The sequence below is a fragment of the Thunnus maccoyii genome, chromosome 4 (genome assembly GCF_910596095.1).
Source record: "Thunnus maccoyii chromosome 4, fThuMac1.1, whole genome shotgun sequence".
NCBI classification, from domain to species: Eukaryota; Metazoa; Chordata; class Actinopteri; order Scombriformes; family Scombridae; genus Thunnus; species Thunnus maccoyii.
This window is the reverse complement of record NC_056536.1, coordinates 5053954-5070924: the sequence shown is the minus strand read 5'-3', so window position 1 is coordinate 5070924 and position 16971 is coordinate 5053954. Positions and strand designations below refer to the sequence as shown.

At 40.9% G+C, this 16971-nt stretch overlaps 1 protein-coding gene across 1 annotated transcript; it reads right to left on the bottom strand.

The window, feature by feature from the left end:
* Positions 1 to 2574: 2574 nt before the first annotated feature.
* On the bottom strand, positions 2575 to 16626 carry sephs3 (selenophosphate synthetase 3). The gene is made up of 8 exons (XM_042409844.1): positions 16212 to 16626; positions 15206 to 15309; positions 13686 to 13793; positions 13353 to 13507; positions 11929 to 12019; positions 11696 to 11795; positions 4147 to 4359; positions 2575 to 3721 (listed from the first exon to the last, which is right to left on the bottom strand). Exons 1-8 carry the CDS (start codon positions 16486 to 16488, stop codon positions 3471 to 3473), a joined length of 1299 nt encoding a protein of 432 aa, XP_042265778.1. The 5' UTR covers positions 16489 to 16626; the 3' UTR covers positions 2575 to 3470.
* Between the last annotated feature and the right edge of the window lie 345 nt (positions 16627 to 16971).

Sequence of the window (16971 nt, the reverse complement as noted above, 5' to 3'; positions counted from 1 at the left end):
TTCAATGTGTTCAGTTCACTAATAGTAACTGCAACATTGTGGTCGCCTACAAACACTCTTGATAAGCAATGAGTTGTAAGTAAATATCCATCAATCAGTCTGATTATCAACTTTTTTGGTAAGTACATTTTGTTTAATAGTTTTAGACCTGTTTTTTGCTAGTGAACATTACCATTATCGCTGTTAACCATAGGTTGTAAATGCTCGGATGCAGACAGCGGCCGTTCTCGCACGGTCGGCGAAAATCACGGCAGCTGGCTCTCAGTGGCGTCGCGGAGAGAACATCAGAGTCGACTCGGTGAAGACGAGCAGGGCAGAGAAGTTCCACGTTTTCCTGAAGGGACTTTGTTTCTTCCTTCTCGAGGGAATTTGAGGACGCTGGTTGCAGCAGCGATCTCTCCCGGATCCAGGAATGTGTTCGGGTGAACATGGGCGAAGTCTCGTCTCGTCCGGCCAGGGGAGTCTTCGATGAGGGGAAAACATGTGCGTGGAGTACCCCCTTTAGTCAAGCTGACTCACAGAAGTTAACCCTAGCTTCGTGACATGGGAGAGGCGTGTGTTTCACTGCGTACTCGGTTTTTAAAGGGGCGGTGATGTCATGGCTGCGTCATCAGGACGCTTCGCTGTGCAGGAGCGTCTCCGCCAATGAGGGACTATATGTTGACTGTTCCCTGCTGAGGTGTGAAAATCGCAAAGCATCCTTGGAAATGGAGTTTGCAATGGACTCCCAAACAGTACCAGCATATTAGGTGCATTACTGCCACCCTCCGCTTTGGACTATGAACCATTGATTAAATCCAACACATTAATCCTGTCTGTCTAGTAAACTAAAAAAAAAAACTGCTGTTCCACCCTCATGGCAGGTCCCTTAAAGTTTTAATGCTGTGCTCCGGAACTCCAGTCTTCCCGAGTTCTTCCCTCATATAGCCTACAGTCTTTCTTGATCATTAGTACAATATATGATTACATGTGTAATAGTCTCCTCAGCCAAGTGGGAAAAAATATGTGCATATATCAACATCGGCAACTGGCAAAAATGACAGTCAAAAAGTGATCGTGTTAAATAATCATGATCCAATATTGAACAAGATAATCATGATTCTGATTTTTGACATAATCGAGCACCCCTAAAAACAACATAAATTGTGATTTATACACACACACACACACACAAAGAGTTTAAATGCGTATCTGATAAATTGTAAATATGTATGTAATGAATTGTTTTCTTTAAGAAACTGTTACTTGAACATTTTTTAGTGTGCTCCTAAAGTTATGTGTGCTCCTAATTTTTTTCATTTAGGAGCGCATGTACTCCTTGGAAAAAAAAAAGTAAGGATTAAACACTGCTGTCAGATGTGTAGAAACACTAAGTAACTGGAGTGTGGTGCAGTCCAAGGGCTTCTGTCACCGGCATATAGATGTCTTCAGACCTGGGCTGACAGATCTTACTTTATGGCGAAGACCTTATTGTATTTCGTGTGTTTGTTTCTTTCTTCTTATTATTCATTCTTTATTATTACGCCACTTCAACCCTAAATTTGACCCCCTAAACATGCTCAAAAACTCACAAATTTGGCACACACATCAGGTCTGGGAAAAAATTTGAAAAAAAAAAATTGGACCTTGAATAAACGTTATCTCCTCCTAGGGCGTTAATGGTATCGGCTTCAAACTTTAATACATGACTTATCACACTGTGCTGAACTTCCTGTTGGATTTAGTTCAGGGGCGTCAGCATATGATTTGTAGGTCTTGATGAGACGAATAAATGAGTTTTGGTTTGATCTCTTTATGACATTCCTACGGGCCGTGGCAGCCATTTTAGATACATAGGTGGCGCTCTCGAGCACATTTTGGCACTTTGGGGGTTAATTTTTACATTTTATCAAATTTTTCACCAGACCTGATGTGCATGCCAAATTTGGTGAGTTTTTGAGCATGTTTAGGGGGTCAAATTTAGGGTTGAAGTGGCGTATTAATAAAGAAAGAAACAAACACACGAAATACAATAGGGTCTTCGCCCTTTGAGCTCAGGCCCTAATAAAGAAAGAAAGAAACAGAACAGCTACAAGAGGGTCTGAGCCCCAAAGGGTCTTTGCCCCTATGGGGCACCGCTGGGTGCTCGGGTCCTAACAATTCCTTGAGTTCCAATACGGCCTTCGCACTGTCAGTGCTCCGACCCTAATAAGAATAAGCTTCATAGCTCTCAGACAATTTAGATTTGAAGAACTAATGCTAGTAGTAGCCAAAAACTCCAAAAGGTACTGTTAAGAAAGCTCATTTAGAGCCACAGAAGAGTCTAGTACTCCCCATGACCGGTGAACCAACCTTCATGTGTCTGTGGACTGCCATTTTTGGAAACTTGGACGTAAATTCTACTCTTTGACCCAAGTTACTCTGGAAAGAAGTGAAATTATTGAGCTGCAAACATCCTTTTTTCTAGACTCTGTAGGGAGATTACACCAATGATTTTCCTGGTGTGAAAAAAGGTCTGCCTGGGTAATGACAGTGGTCAGATAAAATTAAATGTATTCTTTAATCATGAACATAACACACCAAACATCATTTCACTTTGAGTTGATGATGGTTTTTATTAATTGTGAAAAGCAGGAAATCTACAAACACAGACAGCTATACACCTCCAGCAAGCAAAGTCCAACCCTGATCCAAAGAGAAACATCCACTCCACCCGCCCCATTGGCTGGGGTTTAAAAGGCAGAGCTTCATAAAATGGGAAGGGGGGAAGGACTCGGTGCTGGGCGGCCAATCAGCTGACAGAGACGGAAACTCTGGACACTGCCCAGTTGGTCCAGAGAAAGCTGCTCAAGCCTTCCTCTGGACTGTGTGGGCAGAGCCCGGTGCCAGGACAGATGAAAAATTTAATTTCCACATTATACATTCACCAACATGAGACATCAACATCATCCACTTCACAGAAAGAGGCCAACAAAACCCTCTGTTCCCCACAGCAAAGCACCCCAAGTCAAATCATTAAAAACACACACACCCACTAACACACTTTCATTATTTGCTGAATTTGGCAAGAATGATTTGGAATGTTTTCTCTTCACAAGTGAAACTCATTTTTTCCTCAGACACCTTTTCTGCATTAAGATAAAATATACAAAGTCAGTTGTCTCTATGGATTAGGAAAGGGAAGAATTAAAGGCAAGGAGTGCAGATCTAAATAAAATAAAAAGATGGGGTGGGGTAGTACAGCTGACTATCCTGAATTTACATTTCATTCTAAAGTGGTGAAAGGCCTTGCTTTAGGTAATTAACTGTATGCAGCAATTCCCTCTCCCACTGGAAAAAGACGACAGTGAATTTGGTCTGTGTGCTCTCAGCCATTTGACTGAAAAGGGAGATGACATGGACATGGACAGCAACATCACACACACACACACACACACACACACACACACACACACACACACACACACAGAGCGTCAAAGGGGCGGCAGTGTCTATGACAAATTTGGGCCTGGAGTAGGGCTGGTGGAACTGTTGTCTTGGTTTGCTGCTTGGCTTCCTCGTGGTGGAACCTCGATAATGCGGGGCTTGTCGATGATGCGAGCGCGGCGGTCCCCTTTCTCTACGATGCCAATTATCCACGCCCCACCTGCCGCCCCCTGACCTCCAGCCCCTGAGCTCTGGCTCTTCATCTCAGAGCAAAACTTGGCTGCCTGTTCCCTGGGCAGACAAACTAGCAGCCCACCTGGAGAGACAAGAGCCAGAGGGACATTAGTGTCAACACTAGGGTTATAATGATACTCATTTGCTCATACAGTTCATCGGCATCATCCTTTTCTTAACATACTCCTACTGTGGAGGCAGTGATAGCAGTTTTATCATCACACCAGCCAACCAAATCACAAAAATATCGTACGGTATGGTCAGCATATTACAACTAATCATTTCACCAAATTATGGCCGTTTTGCAAATTGCTTTATCACCCTCCTTGAAGCTCCAAAGTGCCACCAGTTTGAATAACACTTTTAATCCAAAAATTATGACATTACCTTCAATTCAAATCTAACCTCAAATCAACTTCCATGGTTGAAAACCCCCATTACAGCGTGTTTACATATTGTGTTAATTCAAAGATATACGGACAAAGACAAAATGTACTGTGTTAATACCAGATGTTTCAGCTGACATGCCCTGAACCAGGTTGAACACGTTTCCACAGGCTTTACTGATGGCAGTCATCTTGGCAATGATTGGTAGGTTGTGGATGACGAAGGCCACCTCGTTTCGTTGCTGTGCTGCTAGATTGTTGGCGTGCCCCAACAATCCGAAACCTGTCACGTCTGTCGCTGCGTGGGCCTGGAACTTGTGCATTAGGCCTGCCGCTGGAGACAAAAACATCAATGTGACTACTGGAAATTCTCATATAAAAGCTGATAATCAAATAATGGCAGAATCGCAATAATAGCTTTATTAGCACGAACTAATAAAGGCTGGGTTAAAAAAAAACATTGAGGGGCATGGAATTACCTGTAGCCTAACTACAACCACTCACATAGTAAATTGAATATAATGTCCATTTCCACAGCATTAATTCCATCAACACAACAGTCATGTTATACTCACCACTCTGCTGCTCAGACACTTTTTGAACAGAAATGTTTTCAGTTAATTAAGTCCAATCCTTTCCACTTTCCTGCACTCCTGCTCGATGAACTCAAGACTTCCTCATATTTTTTAACATTAAAAGATACCTACAAAGGGAAGGCTAGATTTTTTTTTAATGTTTCCCTCTAGGTGACTTTAACATCAATCTGTTTAACAGTGAGTTTCATTCACTCACTGCAGACTTTCTGAATACACTGTATGCAAATTACCTATACCCCTTAATCACTAAACCTCCTAGGTTAACTTCTTCATCTGCAACCCTTATTGATTATATATTGACCAACTTTCTTTAGTAACTCAACTCTGATATACAGTTATGTTCATAATAATAGCAGTATGTTTAAAAAGGTGAGTAAACCTCAAAATGCTTCAAATAAATTGTATTTTAATGAACACAAATGCATTGGGGACATTGCACATTCTATTTCAAAGCGAGAACATTGGAAAAAGTAATTGAATTTGATAATATTTTACAGAAAGTCAAGAAATATAATGTTCAAAAAAATAGCAGTGTTGACATCTTTCTTTACAAACTAAGAAATGCTTGAAGATTCAACTTTCCTGAGAATCATAAACTAATATTTAGTTGCATAACCACGGTTTCTGATAACTGCTTCACATCTGTGGTACATGGAGTCGACCAACTTCTAGCACCGGTCAACCGGTATTGCAGCCCAGGACAATTGTACTACGTTCCACAATTCCTCTGCATTTCTTGGTTTTGCCTCATGAACAGCATTTTTTATGTCAGCCCACAAGTTTTCTATGGGATTAAGGTCTGGGGATTGTGCTGGCCACTCCATTACTTGAATTCTGTTTGTCTGAAACCATGATTTTGCTCACTTGCTGGTGTGTTCGGGGTCATTGTCTTGTTGAAACACCCATTTCAAGGGCATTTCCTCTTCAGCATATGGCAACATGACTTCTTGCAGTATTCTGATGTACTCAAACTGATCCATGATCCCTGGTATGCGATAAATAGGACCAACACCATAGTACGAGAAACATCCCCATGTCATGATGCTTGCACCACCATGTTTCACCGTCTTCACTGTGTACTGTGGCTTGAGTTCAGTGTTTGCAGGACGTCTGCAAACACTGAGTCTGTGGCCCTTAGACCCAAAAAGAACAATCTTACTCTTGTCACTCCACAAAATATTACGCCATTTCTTTTTAGGCCAGTCAATGTGTTCTTTGGCAAATTGTAACCACTTCAGCACATGTATTTTTTTTAACAATGGGACTTTGCGGGGGCTTCTTGCTGGTAGCTGGGCTTCACTTAGACGTTGCTATTTTGGTTATTCTCCAATCCATTCGAATAGTCGTTTTTCTTTTTCTTCCTCGCCTTTCTGGTTTTGGCTGCCATTTTAAAGCGTTTGATATCATTTTAGCTGAACAGCCTATCATTTTCTGCACTTCTTTATAGGTTTTCCCCTCTTTTATTAATTTCTTAGTCAAGGAATGCTCTTCTTCTGAACAGTGTCTTGAACGACCCATTTTACTCTGTTTTTCAAGGACAAATGCACAGCCAGCATATGCAGCGTCAGTTGCCTTGATCCTTAAATAAGGGCCACCTGTTTAACACCTGTTTTTTTCACATAATCAATGACCTCACTAATTGAACTCGGCACTGCTATTTTTTTGAACATGCCCCTTTCAGTAAATGATTCAGTTTCACAGAATCAGCAGCATGCACGTCATGCCTGTTGGGTCTGTTGGTTTTCTATACCTTTACTAAACTTTCTAGAAACTTACTTGCAGTGTAGAAGTTGAAATTCTAACAAAAATAGTGATTTATTTTGCTAGTGATGTGGGACTGCTATTATTTTGAACACAACTGTATCTGATCATTCTCCAATATTTCATTTCACTTCAACCACCTCAGTTAAACATCAGGAAATAGAGAAATCTTTAAGGTTTACAGTGTTTAGAGTATTCAGCTGATTGGTGATGTTCCATGGGATAATGTAAATACTCATGATGATGTCATTTGTAGTTTCTTTTAACAGGTGTTTTCCCTTGGTCAATATGCATACAAATAAAGTCAGTACATGCAGAAAACCCTGGTCTACTCCATTATGCTTCACCAACAAGTTTGATGAGGCCTCAAATAACATCAAAACTACATGGGGAGCCATCAATCAGCTCCCAAATAGGATAAAAGGCTTCAGCCACTCTTCTGTCCCAGTTTATTGATGAAAATAGAGTATACACAGACCTGTGTATACTCTGATATTGCATGTGCTTCCAATAATTATTTTGTCAATAATGGTACAGTGCTGTCAGAGAGGATAAGTCTTATTGCTGGGTCTCCATCTGAGTTCCTGAAAGGTTGCTATTCTTCTCTCCAGAGCTTTAATCCTCCCACTGAGAAGGAAATCATGGACATCACTGCCAGTATGAGAGCTGGTCATGATGATGTCAGGTCATGTTTGATCATCAAAATTAGTTCCTAAATTATCAAGCCTATATTTACAAAATCTTAAGAAACTGGAATAATACTTAATGACCTTAAAATTGCTAAAATAGTTTCTGTGTTTAAATCTGGAGACTGAAGTTCATTTAACAATTATCTCCCTATTTCTGTCCTTCCATGTTTCTCAAAGATTTTGGAGAAGTTGGTTTACAATAGAATGATGAAACATCTGCAAGAATGTCCTGGAATGTCCTGTGTGAACACCAATATGGATTTAGGAAAAATTAAAGCTGCAAGCAGCGTTGAACGGGCCTTCGCACGCTTGCGCAAGTCGGGGCGCGGTGCAGTCCAAGGGCTTCTGTCACGGGCATGTAGATGTCTCCAGACCTGGGCTGACAGGTCTGACTTTACAAACATGTGAAGTTTGGTGCAGACTGGAGCATGTACAATAAAGTTATAGTAATGTCCTCTGTCATGGCAAAACATCAAATCTCAACATTGTGAGGATGACAATTTTCTGCAGGGTGAGACATGTCTGTCTTGCTCACCACTGTGTCATCAAAATTTTACCCACTAATTTTCATCAAGTCTATTTTTAGAAAAGGAAAGACTTTTAACCCACATGAACTGGTCAAAGTTTGATTGAAATGTGTACTGTCAGGTGTGGAGAGACAATAAGTAACTGCAGCTGGACACATAAAAATACTCATATATTTGAATGGAGAGTGTGAGCGAACCCACACCTTTTTGAACATTTACTTCTTCCACATAGTTTTAGATACAAACTTCATTTGAACTTTAAATGAGTCACGAGATTTTGACCTACAAATCTTGAATTTACATGTGTTTTCTATCCTTTACGGGGTGTGGCACAGTCCAAGGGCTTCTATCACAAGCATGTAGATGTCTTCAGACCCGGGCTGTTTTCAGACAGTGCAAGAAGGAGATAAATATCACTTCCTTTGTCCACTATCTTGCCTGCTGCTGGGGTTGCTTTGCTGCAATTTCATAGGGGGCGCTATTCAGCCAGTTTGATTGCACTTCTATGTGGCGTACGTTTAAATGTACATTGTTACGAGTACTTGCTGGACAAAGACGTGTAACTTTAGTTTTTCACTGTTATCTAACATTGCATGAAGGAGTTAAATATTATTTCCTGAGTCCACTATATGGTGCTAGAAAACACCCATTAAGTGAACATCATGTCGCTGTATATCAACTGTAGAGCACACCTTGAAAATTTCACGTGAATCAGATGATGTTTGTCATATAAGGCTGAGTTGCTCACACCTGTGTCATCAAAACTGCAAGTTTTAAGCCCAGTCACTTGAATTTCAATCAGTAAATTGAAAGTCTTGATGAGTTTGCGTGTAAAACAAATTAATTTCCTATATTTCATCGTCTATTTTTTAGAAAAGTAAACACTTTTAACCCACATGATCTGGTCAAAGTTTGACTGAAATGTGTACTGTCACTGGGCTCTACAGTGTGAGTATCACTCGCATTTGCCCCTTAAAATAGATATGTATGAAGTGTAGAAATAATTTACTCACACACTGTGCGACTACAAATTACAACCATAACACTATATGAAACGCTAGAGGGATTTAAAGTTGAAACAATGGATACAGAAAGTGGTGACGCTCCTAAGGCTAGCGGAGCGTAAGTTGCAGCATGACCGGAAGGAAGCACAACCAGTTAGCCTCCACTAGCCTCTCAGCTAGCCCCGGCTCTCTGTTTGGATCCAACCGGACCACCGAGCCCCGGCTTGTTATTCAGGTTAAAGTGGGAAGAACCAGTGGGTCTGTCGGCCAGCTGAGTGAAGTGAAACCTGTAGAAGAAACAGTCCGTAGAGGAGCTGCTGTGTTCAGCTGCACCGGGGCTCAGTGCTCTGGTTGGATCCAAACAGAGAACTGGGTCTAGTTGAGAGGCTAGCGGAAGCTAACTGGTCGTGCTTCTTTCCGGTCATGCTGCGGCCAATGCTCCGCTAGCCTCCCAGCTAAGGTTAGCCCCGGCTCTCCAGGTGGATCCAACTGGAGCACCGAGCCCCGGTTAGTTCTTCAGGTTAAAGTGGGAAGAAGCAGCGGGTCTGTCGGGCAGCTGAGTGAAGTGGAGCCTGCGAAGGAAACACCAGGACCGTCGGCATGAAACAGTCCGCAGACAAGCTGCTGTGTTCAGCTGCACAGATAGGGAACAGTTCGGCTGCCAGGATATACCACTCTGTTTGGAAAAGAACCTTCTTCTTTTTGGTTTATGCCGGCGGTTGGCAACCAGCGTATTAGGTGCATTACCGCCACCCTCTACTCCGGAGTGTAGACCAGAGATTAAATCCTACACATTTATCCTGTCTGTCTCATAAACTCAAAGAAAACTCTACTGCTCCACTCACTTGACAGGTTCATTAAAGTTTTAATGCTGAGCTACTGAACTCCAGTCTTCCTAAGTTCTTTCTTCATATATTGTCTTTCTTGAACATAGTATAATCTATGCTTGCATGCATAATAGCTTCCCCAGTCAGCTGGTAAAAATATGTGCATATATCGGTATCGACATCGGCAATTGGCCACAATGAGTTGGAAATATCAGCATATTGGATATTGGCAAAAATCCAATGTTGTGCATCCCTAGCTAAAAGTCTTTACTTTCCTAAAAATAGACTTGATGAAAATTAGGAAATGAATTTGTTTTACACACAAACTCATCAAGGGTTTTCAATTTACTAATTGAAATTCAAGTGAATGGACGCAAAACTTGAAACATGATTTTGATGACACAGGTGTGAGCAAGGCAGCCATGTCTCACCCTGCAGAAAATTCTCATCCTCACACTGTTGAGATTTAATGTTTCGCCATGACAGAGGAAGTTAGGAAGCTAGAACTTTATTGTAAATGCTCCAGTCTGCACCAAACCTTACATGTTTGATAAGACTCCCAGCCTGAACACATGTACATGACAATATCCCATCAGTGATGCAAACTGGCTAAATAGCACCCCCTACGAAATTTCAGTAAAGCAGCCCCAACAGCGGGCAAAATAGTGGGCAAAGGAAGTGATGTTTATCTCCTTCTTGAACTGTCTGAAAACAGCCCGGGTCTGAAGACATCTACATGGCCGTCACAGAAGCCCTTCGATTGCGCTGCGGCCCGACGTAAGCAGAGGTGCGAGGGCCCGTTCAACGCTGCTTGGAGCTTAAATTATTCTAAAGAAATGGCTGTGCTTCAACTGGTTGACAAAATTCATACTGCTTTGAATAACAATGAATATGCTTTAGAAATATCTCTTGATCTAAAGCTTTTGACACTGTTAATCATGACATCTTACTCCAAAAACTATTACACTATGGTTTTACTGGAATCACTTATAAATGGTTTTACAATTATATTCATAATCGACAACAGTTTGTTATCATTAATAGATGGTCATCAGATAGTGCCATTTTAACATGTGGGGTCCCACAGAGATCTTTTCCAGGACCACTCCTATTCCTTGTTTATATTAATGACCTGGCTGCAGCATTTTCCTCCTTGTTCCCAGTACTTTTGGCCGACGATACCAATTTATTTCTCTCACATACTAATTTCTCTGTACTCATAGCCAAAGCTAATTCTGATTTAGGAAATATTTCCAAATGGATCAAATTAAATTAATTATTTTGCGATGTCAAAAAATCCAATTTTATCATATTTACATCAAAAAATAAAAAATACTGTAAATCTAACTCTAGTCTCTCCACTGGAAATAACCCAATTACCCAGGTCTCATCCACAAGTTTCCTTGGTGTCCTGATTGATGAAACTCTAAGCTGGAAGAGTCATATTCATTTTGTTTGCAATAAAATTTCCAAATCTATTGGCATTGGCAAGTTTGGTTTATCAGAAGTGTTTATTAACTCTTTTATTATAGCATAATTTATCCGTACCTCATATATTGCAATATCATTTGGGGAGCTACTTATCCTACCCACCTTTGTAAGCTTTATATTTTGCAAAAAAAGTTTTGCGGAATTGCCACATGTAGCAGTAGGGCTGACCACTCAGCCCCTTTCTCCAATCAGTTCAAGATCCTATTAGTTTTTAACATAAATAAATAAATTAATACCAAACTTATGTTTTTATTTTCAAAATTTTGCATCAGCCTTCTTCGCTTCCCTTGCTTTGTAAAGCATTTTCCAGCCTAACGGTGACGTACACAACTACAATACGAGACATGCCAAATGGTTTCACCTCCCAATGTTCCATACTAAAAGACGTCACCTTGGGCTATGAGAAGTAGTTTGTCAACATTTTTCACCATTTTATGAACCAAACAATCAATTAATCAACAGATTAATCAATAATGAAAATAATCGTTAGTTGCAGCCCTAGTTAAGTGTGGGTTAACTTGGGAATAGGGGAATTTAGAAATAAAGGCCTGGTTCTCTGCCACTGATTAATAAAAGCCTGGCTACTAGAATTTACGGCAAGTCAGACGGACTATCTTAAAGTCTGTAAGGCTGAGAGTAAATTCACATCAAGTTTGTGGAACCACATAGAACAAGCTACTGTAGAATTTATCTGCTATAAATGGACAGTCAATGAATTTCCTTGACCAGTGATGTCATCAGAGCCTCAGGGCACAATTACCAAAGTGTAGTGTACCTGTGCGATTTAGCGTTGCCATGGAGAACATGGCTTCCTGATAGGCCTCTTTAACTTCCTCTTTGGTGACAACAAGCTTGATCTTGTTCCACCTTTCAGGCTGGTGAGACAGAGACATAAAAACAGGGACAGGAAGGTGAACAGAACAGGGGAGGGTGAGCAAACATAAATAGATCAATATATAGCATAACACTCCAAATAACGTTGATGTGAGTGGAGTTCCAGTGGCTAACCTGATCGAGCCATTGGTGAGCGTTGACAGCCACCTGTGTCCCCAGAGGTTTAGTTAGAACCAAGACGTCACCTGGAACAGCACCGTCTGGCCTGGAAAACACACACACACACACACACACACACACACACACACACACACACACACACACACACACACACACACACACACACACACACACACACACACACACACACACACACACACCATTGCTGTCTAATGAAAACCATGTACCTCCAAATTTGGTGATTTTGAATCCTTTACAGCAGAGGCAGTTACTGGTTTGTCTACTAAGAGTAGCCACAGTAGACCTTCCTCTCAACAGACATTTTGACTGAGGGACCATTCTCTATTTCTCTTTTTAGCCTCTTCATGTTAGGCTAACCCATTGTTGCTAAATTTGGAGCTAACCCCCTTTACTTTTCCAGCACTTGGGGAAATAAAAGACGTGACTTTTCTTGGTCATGAGAAGCTGCAGCATTTATTAACTGTTACACTGTAGCCTGTACTGTACATTTACTGCCAGACTTACTGCTATCCTTTTCCTCTGCTCTGCTCGCATTCACTATCACTTTTCTGCTGCTCGCTCTCGCATAACCACTCAGTCATCTGCTGCGAACAAATATTACGCAATGGGTTCTCGTTGTTATAAGTATAGGAGAAATACTGATTCAGTAAACATTCAGCACAATTAGATCTAGCAGTCTCCATTAGATTGGGCAAGTTCAAAGTTGTGAAAACAACGGGGGTGTTTTGAATACATTTGCATACAATTCTCCTTATGAAAGTAACAGCGATTATTCAACCAATGAGAATTTGGTCAGACGAGAGCATATCGACCAACTAATTCACCAGTCGACCAGGAGACTACAGCCCTAAGAATCACCCATATTTATTTATGGATCAATGCACACCGATTTACAGACATTCCTGCTTTGACCGCATTAAATCATCTTTTGATGCCAATTTAAAAGCATCTACTGGTTGGAAAGTGTTTAATTAAAATAGTTTATTTTCATTTTAAGCTTTATTCTGTTGCAATTGGTTAAAAGCATTTAGTTTGTTCATGTTGATAGAAGTGGAGTGACTTTCTGCTGGTTGTTGCGCTGCCATGAAAATAGCTTGCTAGCAGGCTGACATTAACAAATGAGGCTTGTTAATGTGGCTGGTTGGCTGACATTAACATGGTCAAGTTCATTAATGAAATGTCAGAAATCTCTCACTGAAGCTGAACTACGTGAGGCAAGATGAGGTAAAGTGGGTACAAGAAAAATATTAACATCTTATCACAAATCAAAGATTTATGATACATAATCCTATATCTAAGGAAAGAAGTTCTTTTTTTAATGAATATTGTTTAATCCAAATTGAAAAATAGAAATGAACGAAGATGCAGAATCATAGCAACCATTTGAAATGACTTACATAATGAACTCATTAGGCTGGCAGACAACTGACGCTACTCCTCCTACGATTATCCAGGGATTGATTACCGTCTGGCCACCTGTCACAGAAGTCCCTCCCTCCTCTGCTGCATCACGAAATCCTTGAATAATCAGTGGCATCACACGCTCACGGTCCTGTGTCATACATACACATATAGACAATACTGAACCATGGCAGGATTAAAGAAATCAATATACACATGTAAAAACCCACAAGTCAAAACTCTGGTGCTCAAAAGATACACTGCACTCATTGCAAAGCACACACACATGTCTTAACACATTACCCAGCCACACTCACACACAATGTTACCTTGTCATTCATCTTCTGGCTGATGCTCAGCAGCATCAGCATGTTGTCGCACTCTGTGATGCCCATGGCGTAAAGATCACTGAGGACATTAGCACACGCTATCCTGCCCTGAGAGACACACAGATAGAGAGAGAGAGAGAGCGAACTTAAAATTTATGGCACTGTTTTCATGTCTTGAAAATGTTTTTTTAACATACTGTAGAAGATACAGGTTGTAACTAAGTTTTTATCTTCTTAAGAGTCTCTAAATAACTTTCAGCTTCAAAATGGCTGTTGATCCCCTATCAACTGTCGTTTTTAAAAAATTTAATGTTTATAACTTTTTAAATCTAACATACAAAGAACCCCCCCCCCCCCCCCACACACACACACACACACACACACACACACACACACACACACACACATATACATATAAGGAGGTGTATGTTCCACTGTCAGTCCTCAGTTGGATATAGCCACATACACATGTGCAGTTCACAAGAATTTAGGGATAGCAAACAAAATAAAGAAAAATATTACATAGAGCTTCTTTGGTTTAATGATAATCATATTTCCTACAGTATTTTACACCTTTATATTTCTGTAGTTGGAGAGTAGGTTTTGTTTTTTCCATTAAGAGTCGATCATTACTATAGCTTATGAAAATGTTACAATATTGAGGGTTAACAAATCATAAAATATACACGCCTTAAAGTAAAGTACTGTACACACTTCAGTTGCTTCAAAATATTTGCATAGACATTTTTTCTTTAAATATACTTGTGGGGATGAGCATGGTTGGTGTTCAGCTGCAGAGAGAGGTGTGGAGATGGCTCATGAGAGCAGTGCCAGGTGGGTTGATTGGCACACGCTGGTGCTTGTTGGCTAATTATACTCTCCCTTTAAATGCAGTAATGTGCCGGACCTAAGATGACTGCTGCACACCACAGACAGACAGTACGTTGGCTGCCAGATATTGTTTGGCAGAAGCCTGTAAGCTTACATTTGCTGACTCATTGCTACATTCATTGGCACATAACCACTACCAACTGTCAATCGGTCAAATAGCATGCATCCTCATATGCATGCACAATACAAACAAAACCAGGACCCACTTGTAAAAACATTGCTCCACAGCACAAGGGTACCTTTTAATTGCTCTGACAAGAGTCATGTAAAAAAAAAAAAAAAAAAGCAATATTTGTTAGTGATGCTATACATATCCAACAGACAAAGAAACATTTGTTAGCATAAAAGGCAGTACAACTACCACAAGACATAATTAGTCACTCTTTTGTTACTGTGTACACTTTTTACACATTATAAGTGATTCATATTAAAGGCTACATGTACAAGTATAATCGTGTGGATGTCTGTTATGCATTTGTCCCCCCCACCCAATTGCTGTCTGTTACTGTGAGAAGATGAGTAGATTTTACTGTCACACCACAAATATTTCTGTGCTTGGACACCCTTATTTCTTGGATAGTTTTGAACAGTGGCAGGCTGCATGGAGGAGACACCTGCCAATAACTCACCATCATGTAGGGATCCTCCACCAGAGGGTAGAAGAAGTCTGTGGTCTGGACCAGTGAGAGACCTCCATGCCTTAGAGGAATCACACAGCAGTCCATCCCTACACCTGGAAACACACACAAAAGCATCACCAATATAACTTATACAATGTTATGCAATGCAGTGAAATACAATAGCCTTACAATTATTATGAACTTGAAAGTTATTGTTGAGTTAAAATACTACTTTAGTCTTATGTGCGTACTCTGTGGTGGTGGTGGTGTTTATAAATGCAGTGGGGCTACTTTTGCATCACAATGACTGTACAGAACAGGGGTTTCTATGTGTGTGGCCAGTCAGTGTAGACAGGTTCCTTTGACAATATTTAACAATAAAAGTACACGCAAGACAGCAGTCAATCAGTCTTGACATACAATTAAATTATCGAGGATAAAAACACAATAAATCTAACTAGCTAGCTTATTTTCACTGTGGTCCTCTATGAGCAAAAAGGGGTAGGATGGCAGATATACAAGTCAGGCAAGACCGGTTAAAACACATGCAATAACAAAACCCACAATCAACAATTAAAACAGAGCAAAACAAACTTATGATTGGCTTACGACATACAATGCTTTCCACATAGTGCAAGTCAGCTTGATACGCCTCTGAAAGCAGCAAACTAAGAAACGTTAACGTTACAGTGTTTCCACACAAAATTACGAAACGCCTTCACTAGAACAAATGTTGCATGAGCATGAACTCTACACTCAAATATTTTGCTGAATCATACCCTCCGCATAGTAAAGTGACAGTTCACTCAACTTTTGTCTTCTTTATTACAACCTCTTAGCTATTGTTTACAATGTGGTGATAACTTACGACTGTATGATATTGTTAACAAATTAGACAGCCGAGGGCTTGTGAAAATATTTTTATTCGCACATAGCTGTTCATCTGTCAAATGAGCTGCCATACGAATTAAAGCTAGCTAGCATGTGTAGCTCGGCTGCTAAAAACTGTCCTTACCGAGCCGAGGTCCGGGCAACTGCTGGCCAAAGTTTGATGCTTGGTCTCCGGCCTTGCCTGTCCCGTCGGCCCGGTCCTGCCCCAGTCCCGCCAGGAGTTTGAGCAGAGCCTCCTGCGGGACCTTGCAGCCTCATCCCTTCAGGTCCGAGAAGGCTGTGAGACGGAATCCACGCTCCAGGCCGTGCTCCTCGGGTTTGAAAGGCTTGTATCCGGGGGGAAAACAGCCCTCGGTTCCCACAGCCTCTGCCGGGGGAGGCGGGGAGGTTGAGCCCGACATGCCTGTCTGCCTGGAGAGTATTTCAAACACAGAAACGCGTTTACACCGGTAAATAACTGACACTGGGATGTATGGAGTTGTGAGCCCAGTGAGCGCTGGCTTCAGACTGCAAGGGACCTATGTGAAGTTCACCACAAGACAATGAACACGACTTCCTGTTTAAAACTTTCACTATAAATTCATAGCAAGTTTCACGGATCTTACAGAAAACACTCAACCGCCCCCCCCCTCCCCCAGACACCTGAAACACTGGATATAAAATACCCTACTTTGAATAATAATTTGGGTATGATATGGTTTTTACACAAAAAAGTTCAATTATATTGTTAAAATGGCATTTCTTCTTCCTTCATTAAAAATCCCAGAATCTATAAATATGCAAATATTTCATTTCAGAAGTTTCACTGCTGGACACAAGATTTCTCCCACTTCACTGTAAAGTCCATTCTCAGTGTAGGAAGAAGTGTAGGAACAAGAAGAAAA